This window comes from Myxine glutinosa, chromosome 8 (assembly GCF_964187855.1).
Source record: "Myxine glutinosa chromosome 8, kmMyxGlut1.1, whole genome shotgun sequence".
Lineage (NCBI taxonomy): Eukaryota > Metazoa > Chordata > Myxini > Myxiniformes > Myxinidae > Myxine > Myxine glutinosa.
In genome coordinates this window covers 11681731-11704684 of record NC_136268.1, presented here as the reverse complement: position 1 = coordinate 11704684, position 22954 = coordinate 11681731, and the positions used below count along the sequence as shown (strand labels likewise).

Here is a 22954-nt window from a genome sequence, read left to right as displayed (position 1 = left end):
CAACACCGTGCATCCCTTCTCATAACTTGTCTCAGCGCACCTCTCCTCATAACTGAGGTGGGGGCTTCGGGCACAGGGTTATATTGGCCCCGCCCGAGCTCACATCAAATGTTCCAAACCACGCCTTTTGCCGCTGTGGTAAGCCACTCCCCTCGAGCCCTGACTGGCGGCTCGCGCTTACCGGTCACTCCCACTCTTCCTGTCCCGCCTTCCTTTGGCCTTGATTGACTTGTTCAGGCCGGCCTCGTGGGATTTCGCACCAAATCCACAAACAATCAAGGCATGATAAGCATTGGAAGGAGACCTAACTCTCATTATTCTACTCAACGCAAACTAAACATGGGAAAGGTCTACGCTTACATTTACTATGAAATAACTGAGCTTAAACGAGGCGACGTGTTGTAGTGTAACTAAACTATGAGGGGAAATTAACCTTTTATTGTAAAAACACAAAACCGCAACAATATATAGATAAATAAACCTGAAAATTGCAGAGCCAGAATTATTTTTTGGTCTGGGAAGCCCATGTGAGGTTTCTTCTTCTTCAGCCTCTCACAACCTTGGGTGAATATGCGATCTTTTAAAAAAAAAAGTTCGAATTTTGCCAAATCTGTTTTATTCGTTTGTTAATATACCTCAGCCATTGACAAATCTGGAATTATAATTTATTTGAGGTTCAAATTAACCCGGGACATTGTGTCAAACGATGCCTGCAAGTCTGTACATGTGATAAATTAATTAATTGTCCACAGTCGAAGACTTCTTCTTCTTCACGCAATAACAACTTCCAGCTTCCAGACAGTACATCCAATCAGCTTCAAATTTTGCACACTTGTTACTCTTCATGACTTCTACTCCAGTATGAAGTTTCACGTCGATCAATGAAGTAGTTCAAGAGATATAAATGTTTTTATTATTTGCATTTAATTAACGATATCTGCCAAACCACGTGACCTATCGCAAATTCCAAAAAGGGCATTTTAGTAGATTGATATGCTGAACAGATTTGTGAAGTTTCCCCTTGATTGGATCACAAATGAGGGAGGAGCTAGGTTTTAAATGGTTGTGCTTAAAAACGTCATAACTCTGAAACCATGTGATGCAAGACGTCATGCTCGGTGACTTTTTTGTTCGTCATGGGTATGCGATTCTGCCTGCAAGGTTTGGCCTCGATCTGTTCAGGTGTTTTGGAGAATATTGGATTATAGTGTTTTTCACTCAAAACAATATGGCGGCCGAACCACGTGACCTGTGACGTCATAATTACCATTAAAAAATTTTGCAGACCGAGTCCCTCCTATGGTAAAAAAATTGCTCTCAATCCGTCCAATTATTGCAGCGAAAATGTTTTTTTAAAGGAAAACAGAAAAAAAAATTCCCAAAAAAATTCCCAAACAAAATTCCTGGATCCGGAATAATTTCCTGAGCTTCACCAAAAACTAATCGATTCTTCCTTATCCCAAGTGCAAACATCCCACCAACTTTCATCCAAATCCGTTCAGAACTTTTCCAGATATCTTGTTCACAAACACGAACACACACACACACACACACACACACACACACACACACACACACACACACACACGGACACGAGCGAATGCATTACTCCCTGGCGGGAGTAATGATTAAAGGAAAGTGCTCCCATCTCATCCTTTGCAGTTCATTTTTCTTTTGTCCCCCCCCCCCCCCCCCCCCCCTCACCTCAATATAAAAAGTTTTACGTTTCTGAAATTGGGCCCAATTTAGGGTTGCTATTTGGCTGGCATGAATGCCCACACCTACAAGTACGCACACTCGCCTTTAAGCTGTCTATCCCTGGGTTTGAATCCTGGCCCAGTTAGTATTTGTGTGCGTGCATTGGTATTTGTGTGCGTACGTTGGTATTTGTGTGCGTGCGTTGGTATTTGTGTCCGTGCGTTGGTATTTGTGTGCGTGCGTTGGTATTTGTGTGCGTGCGTTGGTATTTGTGTGCGTGCATTGGTGTTTGTGTGCGTGCATTGGTGTTTGTGTGCGTGCGTTGGTGTTTGTGTGCGTGCGTTGGTATTTGTGTCCGTGCGTTGGTATTTGTGTGCGTGCGTTGGTATTTGTGTGCGTGCGTTGGTGTTTGTGTGCGTGCATTGGTGCTTGTGTGCGTGCATTGGTGTTTGTGTGCGTGCGTTGGTGTTTGTGTGCGTGCGTTGGTGTTTGTGTGCGTGCGTCGGTGTTTGTGTGCGTGCGTCAGTGTTTGTGTGCGTTTGTCAGTATTTGTGTGCGTGCGTCAGTATTTGTGTGCGTGCGTTAGTATTTGTCTGCGTGCGTTAGTATTTGTCTGCGTGCGTTAGTATTTGTCTGCGTGCGTTAGTATTTGTCTGCGTGCGTTAGTGTTTGTCTGCGTGCCTTCGTGTGTGTGTGTGTGTGTGTGTGTGTGTGTGTGTGTGTGTGTGTTAGTATTTGTGTGTGTGTGTTAGTATTTGTGTGTGTGTGTTAGTATTTGTGTGTGTGTGTTAGTATTTGTGTGTGTGTGTTAGTATTTGTGTGTGTGTGTTAGTATTTGTGTGTGTGTGTTAGTATTTGTGTGTGTGTGTTAGTATTTGTGTGTGTGTGTTAGTATTTGTGTGTGTGTGTTAGTATTTGTGTGTGTGTGTTAGTATTTGTGTGTGTGTGTTAGTATTTGTGTGTGTGTGTTAGTATTTGTGTGTGTGCGCCTTAGTATTTGTGTGTGTGCGCGTTAGTATTTGTGTGTGTTGTTACGGGGTCCTCCCCTTACCTCGGGTCTCGGTAGACCTCCGAACCCCGAGAGGGTCCCCGGCAGAAAGATGTGTTATCCTTGGTTGAAATCGAGCAAATAATGAAACCCTCAATGGAACCAGCAAATGAAACAGTCAAATCAATAATGCAACCACACCAGGTTATGAACAAACAATAATATATTAGAAATCACACAAAAAGAGCCATACAACAATGGGGGCAATCACCCCTACTATCAAATCTTACGATGGTAACCTTACCAAGCCCCTTAACCCCAAACTCACGGCACCTCCCCAATGTCTCTGCACCCCTCCAAGGGGAAGTCCCAATGTCTCTGTGCGCTCCCGCGATCGGGGAGTCAAGGCCCGATCAAAGTCGATTGAGGCGTAGGCGATCGAGGCGACCTCGAGGTCACGTTGTTCAGCACCCAGCATTACAGCGGTGGAAAGGAACCTCACAGACGCGCTCCGACGTACACGTTTGCGGTTCAATCCGTGAGCCTCTGTATAATTCTCAAGTGCCCTTTCTTGCACAGCCGTCCCCGGCAAACCACCGGGGAATAATGCCCAGCCGACACGACCAAAACCGGTTCACTGCAGGTTGCTCGTGTGGCGAAGATGGCGGACGGCTTTCACTCGAACCCGGGCTTTGAGGCCAGGATCCTCCGGAACCTCAATGAGGATACCCGACAACACAGACTCCACGCACTCCGGCGATATCTCTTATCGCCCGAACTTCCCTTTAAGGACGCAAAGTTCACTCGCACTGTATGTCGATCGCTCGGTCTGGAGCTTCAACAACCACGTCTCTTCACGATCTCCTACCGCCTCTTCTTCCTCGCTCCAGCTCTTCCGGTCACGATCCGGATTTCCGGCCACATTTTTACCAGGAGCGCTTTTAAATCTTTTAACTATAATAACCCTTTCCTTTCAACCACAATCACCAGAATACTTAGAACCAACAACAATAATCATAACAACAATCATTAGGGCCAAATCCGTAACACTTCCCCCCCCCTCAAGAAAGAAAGTTTGAACACAGCGAAAACTTTCTTTGCATGCCCTCTTTAAACAAGCAAAAGTAAATTCACAACCCAAATCGGCAATCCCCGTGGGCAACAATATTCAACCTTCCCCAAAAATATAGCAACAAATTTTTTCACAACCCCCAGAGCTTTCCAAAGTTAATTCCCTCTGGACCAAGCATCAACAACGACATTGTCCCTGCCCCTCTGATTTTTACTTCTAGTTTCTCTTGAATGAAGGTTAAGGGGTTGTGATAAAAAACCCAAAGGCCAGCAAATCTATAGCACTTTCCCCGGGAGGCCGAGCTGAAAGCCAGGTTCCATGGTGGTTGGGTGGTGAGGCCTGGAAGTATTCACTACATGGACGCCTTTAGGAACATGGCGTTCACGGTTAATCACGTTCTTTCCTGGAAGTCCTTGGTGTCCTTGCGTTTTATACCTATCCTGCCTCCCCCCAAGCCCTCACCCTCCCACACATCTCCCGATGTCCCTGCTCTCAAATATTCTCAAGGGGGATTGATGCGCATGCGCAAGATAGGAGGTCTCGTCTCTTCAAAGCTGTCCATGCACGCTCGCTTTCGAAGTTAAGTAACTTTTCTCAATTGTGTTTTTGTCGAAACTGGTCTTGTATGTACCTATTGGGGTGTCTTGAATAGTATTCTTGGCGTTGGTTTTTCATACCTGTGTACAGAATCGTCGGTCTCTCTTATCGCATATTCTGAGGCCTAAGTGTAGTACTAGGCTACTGTGTCCAACCTTGGCTTGAGGCTTCGTTTTTGTCTCAGCGGTTCTCTGATCGCGCTGCAATTATTTTCCGGTCTCTGTTTTTCACGGTCTTTTCATCCCATACTTCCTTGTTTTAAAATCTCAAAAAAAAAAAAAAAACCCAAAAACATTTCCCTCTGTTCTTATTCGTTTATTCGTTCTTATTTGTTCGTTCGTTCGTTTTTCGACCACGTTGTTTCGTTTGTGATCACGTTGTTAAAAAATGTCTCATCTGACCCCTGAAGACCTGTATTCTGTCATATTCTATAACACCTTTTTCTTCTTCTTCTATAAAAGGATGCTTTCGACTTGCTCACCAAATCCATTCATTCCAAAAAAAAATTCCATCTCTTATAGTGCATCTTTCATTCATTCCCTAAACTCTCCAGCACTCCATCCTCCCTCCAGCGTCCTCAAACGTATTTTTGACTCTAATGTCTCAAGAAACTCATTTTGCAATAAATGTTCGTTTCCCATTAATCGTACATTTTTCAAAATCCCATCACCCCTCCCCTCTAAATCTACCCCCTTGCCCCTCCCCTCCAAATCATCCCCATCACCCATCTCTTTCAAATCTTCCCCCTTGCCCCTCCCCTCCAAATCTTCCCAATCACCCATTCCTTTCAAATCTCCCCCCACACCCCTCCGCTCCGAGACTCTCCCTCGCTCCTCCCCTCCTAGACTCCCCTCTCACCCCTCCCCCTCAAAGCGTCCTCCCCACTTCTTCCCCCTTCCAACTTTCACCTTCATCTCCCTCAACCTTCTGCCTCGCTCTTCCCCCTCGTCAAATAACACCTCACTGCGCCTCTCCCAATCACCATCAAACCTTTTGTCTGCCCCATTCTTCCCTTTCTCCAAGCTATTCTGTAATCTCCGACACACCTTCAACAGCTCTCCCTACCTCTTCCTCCTCTTCCACATCTTACCCTACCGCTCCCCCCCCCCTGTTCTGTATCCGATGCTCCCCCTTCCTCTTCCTTAACAGTATGGACCTCAAACATCCGGGGCCTTCGCTCAAACTTGTCTGATCTCTCCATACAGGTTGCTTCTGACAAACCAGACGTGATCTGCTTAACAGAAACTTTCCTCCTTCATGATGTCTCTGATTCCTTGGTATCTCTCCCAGGTTACTCCCTCCTCCGGTATGATAGACCTGAGCCTCGTCCTGGAGGTGGGGTTGCTATCTTTATAAAAAACTCTCTTCCTCACTCGCCCTGCACTGCCCTCTCTCCACCTCACCCCCAGGAATACCTTTGGCTACGGCTTCCCCTTCGCTCCCACCTTTTGTTCAGATATGTGTGTTGTACCGTCCATCAAACAGTGATGACTCCATCTACATCTCGCTGTCTGAGAATATGGACCAACTTCTATCTACCCATCCCAACTCTCTCTTCCTCATATGTGGTGATTTCAACTGTCACCATGCCAGTTGGCTGGGTGTGGGTACCGCTCTCACCAGCCATGGCTCTTCAGCAAAGGACTTCTGTGACTCGCTGGGACTGACACAATCTGTCAATTTCCCGACCCGGATTTCAGTCAACGGAGCATCTTCTCTTCTGGACTTGGTTATGACTTACTTCCCTGAAAATGTCTGCTGCTCTTCTTCTGCTCCAATCGGCTCTTCTGATCATGTGCTTGTTAAAGTGGACATCTCTCTGACCATTCTCAGAGAGCCTCCTCAGCGTCGACGAGTCTGGCATTTCACTCAGGCCAACTGGCACGGTCTTCAAGCAGCCATCAATCATCTGGACTGGTCTCCCATCTCTACTGCCTCTGACATAAATTCTTCCTGGGAAATCTTCCAAAGCAAACTGCTCTCTCATGCACAGATTTATCCCATCTCGTCTTCTGTTGTCTTACCCTTCCTCCCGTCCATGGTACACGGAATCTTGTGGTGAGGCTATTGCCCAGAAACAACTTGCTTTCGTCTCCTGGAAAGCAAATCCAACAGAAGGAAATCTCATTTCCTTTCACAAAGCCCGAAACAAGTGTGTGTCCACCCTCAGGAGAGCCAGGAAACAATATCTCTCCGTTCTCAGGACCGAACTCTCTTATCTGTCTCCCTCTTCCAAATCCTGGTGGTGTCTGGTCAAATCTGTTTCTGGTGTTTGTTCCCCCTCCATCCCCTCCCTCACCTCAAATGGCCACACGGCTGACTCCGTGCGTGAAAAAGCTGAATGCCTCAACTCTGTGTTTGCCTCTAAATCTTCTGTCCCAAACCCATCCCTCTCTGTACCCACCGTACCCAGTCGTACCCAGCTGCTCCTGGACTCTGTGTCCTTTCCTCCTGACAAGGTGGAAAAGTTTCTGTCAACCCTCGACTCGGATTCTGCAACTGGACCTGACGACATCAGCCCACGGGTCCTAAAATCTTGTTCTTCCGCTCTTTCACTCCCTCTCTGTTCTCTTCACCCTCTCTTTTGCTCAAGGTCATCTTACATCTGCTTGGAAATCTGCCAACATCACCGCTTTGCACAAAAAAGGTGCAAAGACAGATCCCAGCAACTACAGACCAATCAGCCTTCTCCCAATTATCAGCAAAGTCATGGAATCCATCATTGCTTCAGATATGAAATCTTTCCTCTTCTCCAATGGCTTGATCTCTGATCATCAATTTGGTTTCAGACCTGGACACTCTACTCTGGACATGCTGCTTCTGCTTTCTCAACAATGGATGGAGGTCCTCAATGCCAAACAGGAAATTAGAGCAGTCTCCCTTGACATATCACGTGCCTTCGATACGGTCTGGCACCCCGCTCTGCTCACCAAACTCTCCTCTTTTGGTATCAATGGAAATCTCCACGCATGGCTGGCGGACTTCCTCTCTAGTCGTAGTCAACGTGTGGCCCTGAATGGGTTTCTCTCATCTCCTCTTCCTGTTCAGGCTGGAGTTCCACAAGGCAGTGTTCTGGGCCCTGTGCTTTTTCTGGTCTTCATCAATGATCTCTCTGACTCTCTTGAAAATCCTCTGTATCTCTTTGCTGATGACTCTACTCTCTGTCGCTCCATTCTTCATCCCTCAGATCGGTAGTCTGCTGCCTCCTCACTCTCTGCAGACCTGGACAAAATCACAGACTGGGCAAACAAGTGGAACATGTCTTTCAATCCTGACAAATCTCACACTCTTCCGATGTCTCTCCGAAAAGACCGACTGGACAACCCTCCCATCCACTTTCTGAATAATCCTCTCCAAGAAGTTCTGTCACTCAAGCTTTTGGGTCTCACTGTCTGCCATGATCTTTCCTGGGAAAACCACATTTCAAATCTGGCCTCCAAAGCCAGTCGCCGACTGGGCATCCTCCGTCGTGCATAGTCCTTCCTTGGCACACCTGAGCTCCTCACCACATACAAGGCTTTCATCCGCAGCTCAATGGAATACTGCTCTCCCCTCTGGGCTGGTGCTCCTGCCTCACACCTAGCTCGTCTTCACGCTGTTGAAACCAAAGCATTCAGAATCATTGGAATCTCCCGCGATGAAGCTAACTCCAAGGGCCTCTCACTCACTCACCGCAGGCAGGTTGGTGGTCTTTCCATCTTCTACCGACTTCTCTGGCCTTGCCCCCCCAGCTCTCTCTGGGCTCTGTCCCGCAAATATTCCTACAGGTCGCACAAGATCTGCCTGCAACCCTCTTATGGTCAAACTGCCAAAATCAAGACTCTCTGCTCACCTTCACTCCTTCATTCCTCTCTTCTCCCGCCTCTGGAACAAACTCCCTCACTCTCTTCAATCCCACTCCACCCTCCAGGTCTTTAAAACTGCTGTTCACCACCATCTCTTATCTTCCCCCATCCAAAACCTTGATCTTTTCTACCCCCGCTAATTTCACCCCAATTCCACTTTTTTGAAATACCAACTTCTGTCCTGGAAGTCTTTGGTGTCCTTGTGCTTTATACTTCTCCCTCCACCCCCCCCCCCCCCTTCCCACGCCTCCTCCCCCCAAGCCCTCTCCCTTCCACACATCTCCCTGCTCTCAAATGTTGTGTTTGTGTGCTTCCCCTTCTCTCCCCATCTTGTTTTCCGCTCCCTCTTTTTATATATTTTGTTTGTCTGGTTGATTTGTTTGTGAAGTAAATGTTAGCTCTTTCACGAGCCTCGATTCAGTATACAAAAAAAAAAACAACAACAAAAAAAAAATGTTGTTTGTGTGCTTCCTCCTCTTCTCTCCCCATCTTGTCGACCGCTCCCCTTTTTATATACTTTGTTTGTTTGTTTGATTTGTTTGATAAATGTTAGCTCTTTCATGAGCCTCGACTCTGTAGACAAAAAAAAAAGAAGAAAAAAAAAGGAAGGACCGATGGGGTATTGCTGGAATGGACCGATGGTGGATTGGGAAAATGAGACTGTTGGGAATGGGCCGACATCACACAAGGAATACACAGAGTATTCTAACCACGCATTTTCCCATACCCGAACCCCGACAGTCCGAGACAATGGACAAAGGTCTACCTTCCCACAGACTGTAGCATAACTGTCTGGGGATTACATCAATGCGCTCCCCCAGAGAGAAGAATTTCCCAAAAACCACAACAATATGAGTGTGGCCATATATTGTCTTGCGTGTGGTAGCAGCACTATGATTGGCTGTGCGCATCTGCACTGCAGGGACGCCATGTTTCCTCCCTATGTCTGTACACGCAGATACCGCAAACGATACATTATGCAAAACAGGAATTTCATCCTATTATCATGATATTTTGTCGGCCGACGACATTGTGTCTGTCTCGGCAGACACAAGAGGGCCGACGGGAGTTGTGGGAGATATGTTGAAGGCAGCAGGAAGTTGGGGTGTGAAGAGAATGGCAGAGATCTGTAATCTGGTGGTAAAAGAAGGTCGCATTCCAGTGGATTGGGAACTGAGTTCCCTCGTCCCTCCATACAAGGGGAAATGTGACCCTCTGGAGTGTGGCTTGTACTGAGCGATAAAGTTATTGGAGCATGGAATGAAGGTATTGGAAAGGGTGTTGGAGAGGAGGATAAGGAAGAAGGTGAAGATCGACGAAATGCAGTTTGGATTTATGCCAGGAAGAGGAACGACAGACGCGCTCTTTATTGTGAGGCAGTTGCAGGAGAAGTACATGGAGAAGAGGAAGAAGCTGTTTCTTGGGTTTGTTGATCTGGAGAAAGCATTCGATCGGGTTCCACGTGAAGTATTGACATGGGCATTGAGGAAGTTAGGAGTGGAGGAATGGTTGATCAGAGTTGTGATGGCAATGTACAAAAGAGCGTGCACAGCTGTAAGGACGAAGGACGGGAACAGTGGTGAGTTTGAGGTGAAGGTGGGAGTGCATCAGGGGTCGGTACTAAGTCCACTACTATTTGTAGCTGTGATGGAGGTGCTGGCTCGGAATGTAAAGGAGGGTTTACCGTGGGAGTTGTATGCAAATGATCTGGTGTTGATTGCGGAAAGTATGGATGGACTGAAGGAAAAGATGGAAGGTGTGAAAACATTTTGCTACCTCGGAGACATGCTGAATGGAGAAGGTGGATCAGACTCGGCAACGGTTGCTAGAGTGAGATGTGCATGGAAGAAGTTTCGGGAACTGAGTGGCGTTCTGATGAGGAGGGGAGTGTCGTTGAAGCTGAAGGGAAAGGTGTATGCTGCATGTGTGAGAAGTGTTATGATTTATGGGAGCGACACATGGGTCATGAATGTAGAGCAGCAACGAAGGGTGGAAATGGGAATGGTTCGGTGGATGTGCGGAGTATCGTTGAGAGAGAGGAAGACAAATGATGAATTGCGAAAGATGATGGGAATATTGCCTGTGATTGATGCTGTGAAGAGGAACAGTTTGAGATGGTTTGGTCATGTGTTGAGGAAGGATGAAAGTGACTGGTTGAGAAGAGTGATGGAAATGAATGTAGAAGGAAGTAGAGGACGGGGAAGACCGAGAAAGACTTGGCTATAGATGGTGGAAGAAAAAATGCGGGCAAGGGGGTTAACAAGGAGAGATGCAGAAAATAGGGCAAAATGGAGAAGATTGTCATGGCTAACCACCGCTCACCCCCGCTCGCTAACCGCAAGGCTAACCCCCGCTCTAGCAGGGAAAATGGCCTTAAAATGCATGTTGTTGTTGTTTGTTGTATCACGATATTTTGTGAGTTGTGGTTGGCTGTGTGGTTTGGAGATGCTGTGTCGTTTTGGGTGAAGGCGTCGGATTAATTGTATCCCTCGAGATGTGCCATGAAGACGTACATGATGGGGCAGGGAAAGTGAGCTTAGAGGGATGGGCCAGGGAAAGTGAGCCGAGAGTGATGGGCCATGAAGATGTACATGATGGGGCAGGGAAAGTGAGCCGAGTGATGGCCATGAAGATGTACATGATGGGGGCAGGGGAAGTGAGCCGAGTGATGGGCCATAAAGACGTACATTATGGGGCAGGGAAAGTGAGCCGAGTGATGGGCCATGAAGACGTCCATGATGGGGCAGGGAAAGAAGAGTGATGGGCCATGAAGATTTACTTTATGGGGCAGGGAAAGTGAGCCGAGGGATGGGCCATGAAGACTTACATTATGGGGCAGGGAAAGTGAGCCGAGTGATGGGCTATGAAGACGTACATGATGGGGCAGGGAAAGTGAGCCGAGTGATGGGCCATGAAGATGTACATGATGGGGCTGGGAAAGTGAGCCGGTAGTGGTGGGCCATGAAGACGCACATGGGGCAGGGAAAGTGAGCCTAGAGGGATGGGCAGGGAAAGTTTGCCTAGAGGGATGGGCCATGAAGACGTACATGGGGTAGGGAAAGTGAGCCTAGAGGGATGGGCCATGAAGACGTACATTATGGGGCAGGGAAAGTGAGCCGGTAGTGATGGGCCATGAAGACGTACATGGGGCAGGGAAAGTGAGCCTAGAGGGATGGGCCATGAAGACATACATGATGGGGTAGGGAAAGTGAGCCGGTAGTGATGGGCCATGAAGACGTACATTGGGCAGGGAAAGTGAGCCTAGACGGATGGGCCATGAAGACGTACATGGGGTAGGGAAAGTGAGCCTAGAGTGATGGGCCATGAAGACGTACATTATGGGGCAGGGAAAGTGAGCCGGTAGTGATGGGCCATGAAGACGTCCATTGGGCAGGGAAAGTGAGCCTAGAGGGATGGGCAGGGAAAGTTTGCCTAGAGGGATGGGCCATGAAGACGTACATGGGGTAGGGAAAGTGAGCCTAGAGTGATGGGCCATGAAGACGTACATTATGGGGCAGGGAAAGTGAGCCGGTAGTGATGGGCCATGAAGACGTACATGGGGTAGGGAAAGTGAGCCTAGAGTGATGGGCCATGAAGACGTACATTATGGGGCAGGGAAAGTGAGCCTAGAGGGATGGGCCATGAAGACGTACATGGGGCAGGGAAAGTGAGCCGGTAGTGATGGGCCATGAAGACGTACATGGGGTAGGGAAAGTGAGCCTAGAGGGATGGGCAGGGAAAGTTTGCCTAGAGGGATGGGCCATGAAGACGTACATGGGGTAGGGAAAGTGAGCCGGTAGTGATGGGCCATGAAGACGTACATGGGGTAGGGAAAGTGAGCCGGTAGTGATGGGCCATGAAGACGTACATGGGGTAGGGAAAGTGAGCCTAGAGTGATGGGCCATGAAGACGTACATTATGGGGCAGGGAAAGTGAGCCTAGAGGGATGGGCAGGGAAAGTGAGCCTGGAGTGATGTGAACCATTTGACAAATCATTTAATTTGCGTTTGGTGAGTTTTTTCGCGCTCTCATGCAGGGATGGGCATTCACGATATGCATCAATCACCCTCTTTGTAGTAAAATCATTGTCGCCTCCTGCCTTCTGTAAACATCTCGTGCCAAAACCATCGTAATTATCGGCCAGTTGTGTCACCCCTCCTGCGCCCCTCCACCCCCCACCCCCCCTAATTACTAGGTTGCATATTCTGCAGTTCAGTGTTGTGACTTCATTGTGACTCAAATTCATGGCACTCTCACCTGTTTGTTCTCTTCATCTCACAGCCCCTCTTGTCAGGTGAACAGCCCATCCATTGTGTGCCCTCCCCCCTCATCATTTCGTTTCCGGTTCCCCTGTGATTACGATTCTGTTACATTGTTGTAATTTGTATGCGGATTGTTCAATAAAATTGACTTTCGGCCCTCAAAATACCCGGATGGATAAAACTTGTATATCCCTTACTCCATTTGCTGCATGGGCCTTGATGAGAGGAAATAACGTGAACCCCACCTTTCCCCGAAAGCCGAAACCATCAGGCTCCGCTATCTACCAAACTGACTGGCCGATACCTCTCCTGGGCCAATGAACTCAGTCGCATCAAGATTGACATCAGGCCGGAAAAAAGCGATCGAAACGAGGCCTAATTACCCTGAGGAGAGGGTATTGCATTCGAGTCCGTTTGTTTGTTTGTTTGTCTGTCTGTCTGTCTGTTTGTCCGCACAGAATAAATATGATTTTCTCTGCAACCCTTGGTCCGATTGACAGGAAATTTTCACCACAGATGCAACTCTACCTGTATAATTTTTTTTATGATAATTATGACATCATAGGTCACGTGGTTCGGCCGCCATCTTGGAAAAACTGAAAACATTTGCACCTCCATCTCCGAAAGCGCTGAATAGAAAAAACTGAGACATGGCTCATTGTAAAGAACTCTCCATGGGGAATAACATATGTTAATGATGTCATAGGTGCCTCCATTATGACGTCATAATTTGACGAGTACAAAACGTCATCGGATCAAGATGTAATTTCTTGAGCATAATCTTGGAATACATTTGTGGAGAAAAAAAATTGTCATCGGTCATGGGGTTCGGCCGCCATATTTGTTTTAACACAAAAGCCCCATCAACAAAAGCCGTAAAACACATCCTGGCGAGGGTTTGCAATCTCTGATTGCTCTTTTCTTCTTGTTGTTGCATTACGCCGAATGTTGCTGCATTGGGCCGACTGTTGCTGCATTGGGCCGACTGTTGCTGCATTGGGCCGACTGTTGCTGCATTGGGCCGACTGTTGCTGCATTGCACCGACTGTTGCTGCTGCATTGCCCCGACTGTTGCTGCTGCATTGCCCCGACTGTTGCTGCTGCATTGCCCCGACTGTTGCTGCTGCATTGCCCCGACTGTTGCTGCTGCATTGCACCGACTGTTGCTGCTGCATTGCCCCGACTGTTGCTGCTGCATTGCCCCGACTGTTGCTGCTGCATTGCCCCGACTTGCTGCTGCATTGCCCCGACTGTTGCTGCTGCATTGCCCCGACTGTTGCTGCTGCATTGCCCCGACTCTTGCTGCTGCATTGCGCCGACTCTTGCTGCTGCATTGCGCCGACTCTTGCTGCTGCATTGCGCCGACTGTTGCTGCTGCATTGCGCCGACTGTTGCTGCTGCATTGCGCCGACTGTTGCTGCTGCATTGCGCCGACTCTTGCTGCTGCATTGCGCCGACTCTCGCTGCTGCATTGCGCCGACTGTTGCTGCTGCATTGCGCCGACTCTTGCTGCTGCATTGCGCCGACTCTTGCTGCTGCATTGCCCCGACTGTTGCTGCTGCATTGCGCCGACTCTTGCTGCTGCATTGCGCCGACTCTCGCTGCTGCATTGCGCCGACTCTTGCTGCTGCATTGCGCCGACTCTTGCTGCTGCATTGCGCCGACTCTCGCTGCTGCATTGCGCCGACTCTCGCTGCTGCATTGCGCCGACTCTCGCTGCTGCATTCCGCCGACTCTCGCTGCTGCATTGCGCCGACTCTCGCTGCTGCATTGCGCCGACTCTTGCTGCTGCATTGCGCCGACTCTCGCTGCTGCATTGCGCCGACTCTCGCTGCTGCATTGCGCCGACTCTCGCTGCTGCATTGCGCCGACTCTCGCTGCTGCATTGCGCCGACTCTCGCTGCTGCATTGCGCCGACTCTTGCTGCTGCATTGCGCCGACTCTTGCTGCTGCGTTGCGCCGACATGCACCCTTTCTATTGCGTTACTGCTGTGGGTAAAACGTCTACAGCACTTGGTATTCCCAAGTGGCCGACCATCTAAGGACTAACTAATCACTACGTTGTCTAACCTCGGTGATCGGACGAGAACCGACACGATATGGTCAGAATTATGGCTGTTGCATCCCTGTGCTATCACCTGTTAGCCGAGGGCGGCAACATGACGTCCATTGTTGAGTTGGCTAGACTCAATATATAAACTGCACTGGCCAAAATGTGTACTTTGATTACACCGATACATATTTTGTATATCTTTCCATGGTGGTTGTCCGATCCTACATACTTATATCTGTTCGATCATCCCATTCACATCAGATCTCTTTACATACCTATCTTGTAAATTTTGATTTATTTATTTATTCATTCATTAATTTGTATTTTGTTTTTGCACAGTCATGTAGCAGCTGTGAATGGGACAAAATCTGAAGAAGGTGGCTGCTCCACAGATGGTGACGACACCAGAGATGGAGCCAAAGTTTTTCCTGGCAACATACCAGCAAACGAGGATGAGAACATGGCTGTGTCTTTGGTTGTTGAGAAGGCTCATTCCAAGTGCACCGACCACATTGACGCTGGAGCTGGGTGCGAGGATTGGGATGGCCTTCACATGGACAAGGGAGTGGGTTGTTCCAGGGAAATGAACGAGACGTCGGTGGGCACCGAGATTGTTACAAAGGCCGCGGATGTGGCCGTGAGTGGCACTGAAACGAAGAGTGTGGAAGTGCTTGTGACCAAGGCTAAAGACAAATTGTTGGTCAGCAAAACAACGGATGCCACTGAAGCCGGGGATGAAATGAACGTGACAAATGTGCAGCAAGAAGCAGCGCTTTCCCGGGTGAACGAAAAGAGATAAGAAACATCCTCTTGCATTTTCTTTTTTTCTATAAATGGTTTATATGTCACATGGGAGAGCTGTTGCACAAATAGTGCCGTAAAATGACACAAACAACTGGTTAACCTTGGGAGAAGTAACCTCCTGGTGCATTCACAGTCAGCAATGCCATCTAGTGGGATCTCTTTTGTCACCACTGTCAGTGGGCATTTTAAGGAGAACCCCTTTCCTCCTACACTGCCCCACACCCTTAGTTGGTGAACGTTAAAGATCACATGGTGTCTTTCGTGAAGAGTAGGTAACATATTGTGGGCACCTTTGTGTCTCGGTTTGCTTGCCACACTCCGAGATATGACAGGACGCAATCCTATGTTGAGTTTGTTTATTTAGACTTTGGCACAAAAGTGTTCCTCAAGTCATTGTTGCATCACGCTCGAGAGATTGCGCTCCACTGACCTTGATGTCATCGTATGTGCAGCACACACATTGTTCAACAGGATATGTCCAATATACATACAAAAGGGTCCCTTTAAGTTCCTAACCTGTCATGCCTACCTGTTGCTTCGCTGACCGCTTTAATCAAAAGACCGCATGTTGCCCTTCACAAACATATGGCATATCTTTCTGAGTCTGAATGAGAATGTAAAATGAAGTGAAACGCAAACAGAAGGATGTTTTATCACACCGACTTGTTGCTGCTGTCGTCATGGCGTCGCTTGTTATTTGTGTGTTCATATTACTACGATTCACCAAATGTCCACCCGTCCGTCCGTCTGTCGGTTAGAAGGTACCGCAAAAACGGCTGAACCGATCGCAACAATATTTTGGGTGGGTAATCCTAGGACCCCCTGGAGTAAAATAGGCTCGATTGTTTTTCCACGTTTTCCAATTTTCCAGTTTTTCCAAACACGATGGAATAATATTTACCGATTATGAACAGTGATGTGGCTTTTGTTGAAATTCTACGTACGAGGAGAGAGTAGATCGACTCCTGACGAACTCTTCCGACATAAATGTGCGGCTCCGAAGTAACACGGCAGCGTGTGCAAAGCAACTGAGAAACAGGTGCAGCGGCCGCTTCCGTGTTGCAGATTCGGCGCGCACTCTTCTTCTATATTTTTATTATATATATTATACATATATATAAAAAGAAAGTTTTTGTTTGTTTGTTTGTTTGTTTGTCTGCAGGCGCTAATCTCCTGAACGGTGAAAGATAGGAGGAAACCTCTGAAACAAAAAATGTCGGGACGGGCCCCGGGAAGGTTATAGGCTAGGTGGTGAGGCAGCCTCGGCCGGGCTGGGCCCATTTCGCGATAAATCTTCTTCTTCTTTGAAAATTATCTTGAAGTACAACTTGTGCACTTAATAGGAATATCTGACTGATTGCAACGCATGCTTTCAAAATTCTCTCTCGCGGGGCCCGACAGAAGAAAGAACAAGGAATCGTTGAGCACTAACTGATACTGGGCTCGCGTCAGACCTAAGATTAAATTCATTCAAAAAGAACCCGGGCAACGCCGGGTGCATTCAGCTCGTCACATAAACGTGCGACTGAGTCGGGACGGGCCCCGGACGTGTAGCGGCCGCTTCCGTTTTCCAGAATTCAATCTTTTTTCCAAACGGGCGCCATGTACTGTTTAGATTTTGATGATTTGCGTGTGATGTGATTCAACGGATGTTTATATGAATCGTTTAAAATAAAAAAAGCCTTCAATTTCTGATATTTTGCCTTTTCATCTGGGCTTCCCAATTGAAGCCCCGCCTTTGGGGCGGGTACCGTTGCTTGTGTACTAAAATATATTTTTCTATTGCTTCACGAAGTATTACTATATATAATTTTGTGTACTCCATCCGTGTCAGTCACACTTTAATCTGAAGTTCCTGCTGTCGTTGTACCGTTGGAATGACTACATTAGAGTTCCAGGTCCTGATTGTTTTTCTTCCACCCTGGAAAAGCAGGCTTTTAAAATGGGCACTTTACGATGAAACGGACACTCGTTTTTATTCCAACTAAATCGACCGTTTGCTTTCCAACTGAACTATTTTTATTATTCCATGGCAGCAGGAACTCTTTCGAATAAAGTGTGACGGACACACCGACGGACGCCTCTCCTTTTTTTAGTAAAATGTCTGGAAAGAGTAGAGGCAGAACATTTTTAAAATGCAGTTCTAACCTTATTATTTGCAGTTGTTTTTATTTATTTATTATTGTCTTTTTTTTGTTTGTTTAATAGATTAGTTTTTAATGTTTAATATTTTTTTATCTTTTGCCCTTTGACCATCCCGGAAGAAGTCTTGCAAACTGCGCCTCAAAATCCGACCTGCTCCTGCTAATTCCCATCTTTGTCTTACTCCTCTTGGCCTGCCAAAAGCCAAGCGGTAAGCTCGCACCTTTGCAGAACTACTTTTTTTTCTTTCTTTTTTTTTCTTTTTTTTCTTTCTTTTTTTTTCTTTTTTTGTATACAAGATCGAGGCTCGTGAAAGAGCTAACATTAATCACACAAAAAGACAAACCGACACACAAAACACAAAAAACAAGGGGAGCGGCAGACAAGATGGGGAGAGAGGGGGAAGGACACAAACACAACATTTGAGAGCAGGGACATCGGGAGGACTTGGGGGGAGGTGGGAGAGGAATAAAACATATGAACACTGCAAGGACTCTGGGGTGAATTACCGGGGGTAGAAAAGATCAAGGTTTTCGATGGGGGAAGATAAGAGATGGTGGTGAACAGCTGTTTTAAAGACCTGGAGGGAGGAGTGGGATTGAAGGGAGTGGGGGAGTTTGTTCCAGAGGCGGGAGAAAAGGGGAATGAAAGAGTGAAGGTGAGCAGAGAGCCTAGACTTTGGCAGTTTAACCATAAGAGGGTTGCAGGCAGATCTTGTGCGACCTGAAGGAATATTGGGGGGACAGAGCACAGAGAGAGCTGGGGGAGCAAGGCCGGAGAGGAGTCGGTAGAAGACAGAAAGACCACCAACCTGCCTGCGGTGAGTGAGTGAAAGGCCCTCGGAGTTGACTACATCGCAGGAGATTCCAATGATTCTGAAAGCTTTGGCCTCAACAGCGTGAAGCCGAGCAAGGTGTGAGGCAGGAGCACCAGCCCAGAGGGGGGAACAGTATTCCATTGAGCTGCGGATGAAAGCCTTGTATGTGGTGAGGAGCTCAGGTGTGCCAAGGAAGGACTTCGCACGACGGAGGATGCCCAGTCAGCGACTGGCTTTGGAGGCCAGCTTGGAAATGTGGTTTTCCCAAGACAGATCATGGCAGATAGTGAGACCCAAAAGCTTGAGCGACAGAACTTCTTGGAGAGGATTGTTGAGAAAGTAGATGGGAGGGTTGTCCAGTCGGTCCTTTCGGAGAGACATTGTAAGAGTGTGAGATTTGTCAGGATTGAAAGACATGTTCCACTTGTTTGACCAGTCTGTGATTTTGTCCAGGTCTGCAGAGAGTGAGGAGGCTGCAGACTGCCGATCTGAGGGATGAGGAATGGAGCGGCAGAAAGTGGAGTCATCAGGAAAGAGATAGAGAGGATTTTCCAGAGAGTCGGAGAGGTCATTGATGAAGACCAGAAATAGCACAGGGCCCAGAACACTACCTTGGGGAACTCCAGCCAGAACAGGAAGGGAAGATGAGAGAAATCCATTCAGGGCCACACGTTGCCTACGACCAGAGAGGAAATCCGCAAGCCATGAGTGGAGATTTCCCTGAATACCATAGGAGGTGAGTTTGGTGAGCAGAGCTGGGTGCCAGACCGTATCGAAGGCACGTGATATGTCAAGTGAGACAGCTCTGATTTCCTGTTTGGCATTGAGGACCTCCATCCATTGTTGAGACAGCAGAAGCAACATGTCCAGAGTAGAATGACCTGGTCTGAATCCAAATTGATAATCAGAGATCAAGCCATTGGAGAAGAGGAAGGATTTGATATCTGAAGCAATGATGGATTCCATGACTTTGCTGATAATTGGGAGCAGGCTGATTGGTCTGTAGTTGCAAGGATCTGTTTTTGCACCTTTTTTGTGTAAAGCGGTAATGTTTGCTGATTTCCAAGATGCTGGCAGATGACCTTGAGCAAAAGAGAGGGTGAAAAGAACAGAGAGAGGGTGAGATAGAGTGGCAGAGCAGGATTTTAGGACCCGAGGGCTGATGCCATCTGGTCCAGTTGCAGAATCAGAGTCGAGGTTTCATAAAAACTTCTCCACCTTGTCAGGAGAGAAGGACACAGAGTCCAGGAGCAGTTGGGTTCGACTGGGAAAGGTGGGAACAGAGAGAGATGGGTTTGGGACACAAGATTTTGAGGCAAACACAGAGTTGAGGCATTCGGCTTTGTCACGTGCGGTGTCAACTGTGTAGCCATTTGAGGTAAGGGAGGGGATGGAGGGGGAACAAACACCAGAAACGGATTTGACCAGATGCCACCAGGATTTGGAGGAAGGAGACAGGTTTGAGAGTTCAATCTTGAGTGTGGAGAGATAGTGCTTCCTGGCACTCCTGAGGGTAGAAACACACTTGTTTCGAGTTTGGTGGAAGGAACTGAGATTGCCTTCAGTTGGATTAGCCTTCCAAGAGGCGAAGGCAAGTTGTTTCAGGGCAACTGCCTCACCACAAGATTCAGTGTACCATGGACGGGAGGAAGGGTAAGACAACTGAAGACGAGATGGGATAAATCTGTGCATGAGAGAGAGAGCAGTTTGCTTTGGAAGAATTCCCAGGAAGAATTGATGTCAGAGGCATTAGAGATGGGAGACCAGTCCAGTTGATTGATGGCTGCTTGCAGACCGTGCCAGTCGGCCTGAGTGAAATGCCAGACTCGTCGGCGCTGAGGAGGCTCTCTGAGAATGGCCAGTGAGATGTCCACTTTAACAAGCACATGATCAGAAGAACTGATTGGAGCAGAAGAAGAGCAGCAGACATGTGCAGGGAAGTTAGTCATAACCAAGTCCAGAAGAGAAGATACTCCATTGACTGAGATCCGGGTCGGGAAATTGACAGATTGTGTCAGTCCCAATGAGTCGCAAAAGTCCTTTACTGAGGTGCCATGGCTGGTGAGAGATGAACCCACACCCAGCCAGCTGGCATGATGACAGTTGAAGTCGCCACATATGAGGAAGAGAGAGTTTGGATGAGTTGATAGAAGTTGGTCCATGTTGTCCGACAGAGAAATGTAAATGGAGTCATCACTGTTTGGAGGACGGTACAGAACACATATGAACAAAAGGTGGGAGCGGAGAGGAAGCCGTAGCCAGAGGTACTCCTGTGGGTGGGGTGGAGAGAGGGCAGCGCAGGGAGAGTGAGGAAGAGAGTTTTTGATAAAGATAGCCACCCCACCACCAGGACGAGGATCAGGTCTATCGTACCGGAGGAGGGAGTAACCAGGAAATGTAAAGATGTAAATTGTAAAGATTTGATGTAAAGACCTCTTGATGTAAAGATTACACCTCTTCATGTAAAGATGTAAATTGACCCTGTTTTGGAATGCCCTGAATATTTTGGGGGTTTCTTTTCTTCACTGACTGAATTTGGGTTTTATTTTCCCCAAGCTGGATGTCTCAATGAAATTGTATTGCAGCTGTGATTCGGGTGGGCATGATCAAGTCTCCCACCCAAACGATCACCAATTTAGCGACGAGTAATCCTTGGGACTGTATGCCGTCTGCCAGAAAGGCCCAAAAGATGTTTACTTCTGTTTCTGACGCACAGTAACTCCAAAGTGCCTGTCGCCTATGATGACTGTCAGTTCAAAAGGATGGGGCTAAACATAGACCCTTGACAAACCACCATGTTTGTAACTTGGGGTTTTGGGGCCAATTTCCAATGGCCGTGGATTTACTTGCGCCGCGGTTTTATTTTTTATTTTTGTCCCGATTTCACACCGCACACAAAAGCAACACTTCAATGGTGAAAACGGGGTTCATTATAAAGATAGGCCATGGACTACTACAGCTGCCTGTGTACCCCAAACACCTTACCCCAAACCTCTGACACTATAGTTTTTTCTGGTGCCCCAGAGTATCCTGCACAATAAATCAAATGTTAACATTAAATAAGTTGGGATGAACTTGTCATTTTGGATCAATATTTAAAGGTACCCTCAAAAAAATCCCGTTTATTATTGAGATATCCATTCTATATTACTCACGTTTATTAATGAGATATCGATATAATATTCTCTGCAGGTGATTGTGAGTCTGCCTGTGGGTGTGACCTCCTCCGTTGAGGGAGTAGCTCCACCCATTCTGGAAGCTCCACCCCATGTGTGTGTGTGACCCGCTCTCCCCCGTGTGTGTGACCCGCCGCCCCCCCATGTGTGTGTGTAACACGCTCCCCCCCCCCCTCCCTGTGTGTGTGAGCCACTCTCCCCCGTGTGTGTGACCCGCCGCCCCCCCATGTGTGTGTGACCCGCTCCCCCCCGCCCCCATGTGTGTGTGTGACACGCTCCCCCCCCCCCCCCCATGTGTGTGTGAGCCGCTCAACCCCGTGTGTGTGTGGCCCGCTACCCCCACCCCCACCCCCCCCGTTTGTGTGTGACCCGCTCCCCTCCCCCCCCCCCGTGTGTGTGACTCACTCCCCTCCCCCCCCCCCCCCCCCGTGTGTGTGTGGGACCTGCTCCTCCCCCCTTTGTGTGTGACCTCCCCTTAACCCCCTCCCGTGCGTGTGACCCGCTCCCCCCCCCCCCCATGTGTGTGTGACCCGCTCCCCCCCCCCCATTTGTGTGTGACCCGCTCCCCCCCCCCCCCCCGTGTGTGTGTGACCCGCTCCCCCCCCCATGTGTGTGTGACCCGCTCCCCCCCCCCCCCCGTGTGTGACCCACTTCCCCCCCCCATGTGTGACCCGCTCCCCACCCCCGTGTGTGACCCCCCCCTCCTCCCCCGTGTGTGTGCGTGTGTGTGTCGCACTCCCCTGTGTGTGTCGCACTCCCCTGTGTGTGTCGCACTCCCCTGTGTGTGTCGCACTCCCCTGTGTGTGTCGCACTCCCCTGTGTGTGTCGCACTCCCCTGTGTGTGTCGCACTCCCCTGTGTGTGTCGCACTCCCCTGTGTGTGTCGCACTCCTCTGTGTGTGTCGCACTCCCCTGTGTGTGTCGCACTCCCCTGTGTGTGTCGCACTCCCCTGTGTGTGTCGCACTCCCCTGTGTGTGTCGCACTCCCCTGTGTGTGTCGCACTCCCTTGTGTGTGTCACACTCCCCAGTGTGTGTCACACTCCCCCGTGTGTGTCACACTCCCCCGTGTGTGTCACACTCCCGTGTGTGTGTCACACTCCCCCGTGTGTGTGTCACACTCCCCCGTGTGTGTGTCACACTCCCCCGTGTGTGTGTCACACTCCCCCGTGTGTGTGTCACACTCCCCCGTGTGTGTGTCACACTCCCCCGTGTGTGTGTCACACTCCCCCGTGTGTGTGTCACACTCCCCCGTGGGTGACCCACTCCCATGTGGGTGATCCACTCCCCCGTGGGTGATCCACTCCCTGGTGCAGTGTGCGATCCACTCCCTGGTGCAGTGTGCGTGATGTGGGAGGGATGGGAGTTGGGAGGGAGAGGATTTGAGCTCTTGAAGTCGCATTTTACATGAAATGTAATGACACATTTCAAACTATTTCCCATGTGCATGCACATGCATTCACATGTTATCAGAAGTAAATAAATTGTGTAGATTACATCATT

At 48.6% G+C, this 22954-nt stretch overlaps 1 protein-coding gene across 8 annotated transcripts in view; it reads left to right on the top strand.

The window, feature by feature from the left end:
• The window catches only part of LOC137412761 (uncharacterized), a 130494-nt gene that overhangs the window by 106251 nt on the left and 1289 nt on the right, over positions 1–22954 (top strand). For 4 of the 8 annotated variants that reach the window (XM_068098058.2, XM_068098059.2, XM_068098057.2 and 1 more), the window contains exons 3-4: positions 14855–15296; positions 17584–17672. In XM_068098058.2, the coding sequence (XP_067954159.2) occupies positions 14855–15296; positions 17584–17672 (531 nt within the window). The remainder of the gene's footprint in view (positions 1–14854; positions 15297–17583; positions 17673–22954) is intronic. The other 4 variants (XM_078782938.1, XM_078782937.1, XM_068098056.2 and 1 more) reach the window with 2 other exon arrangements.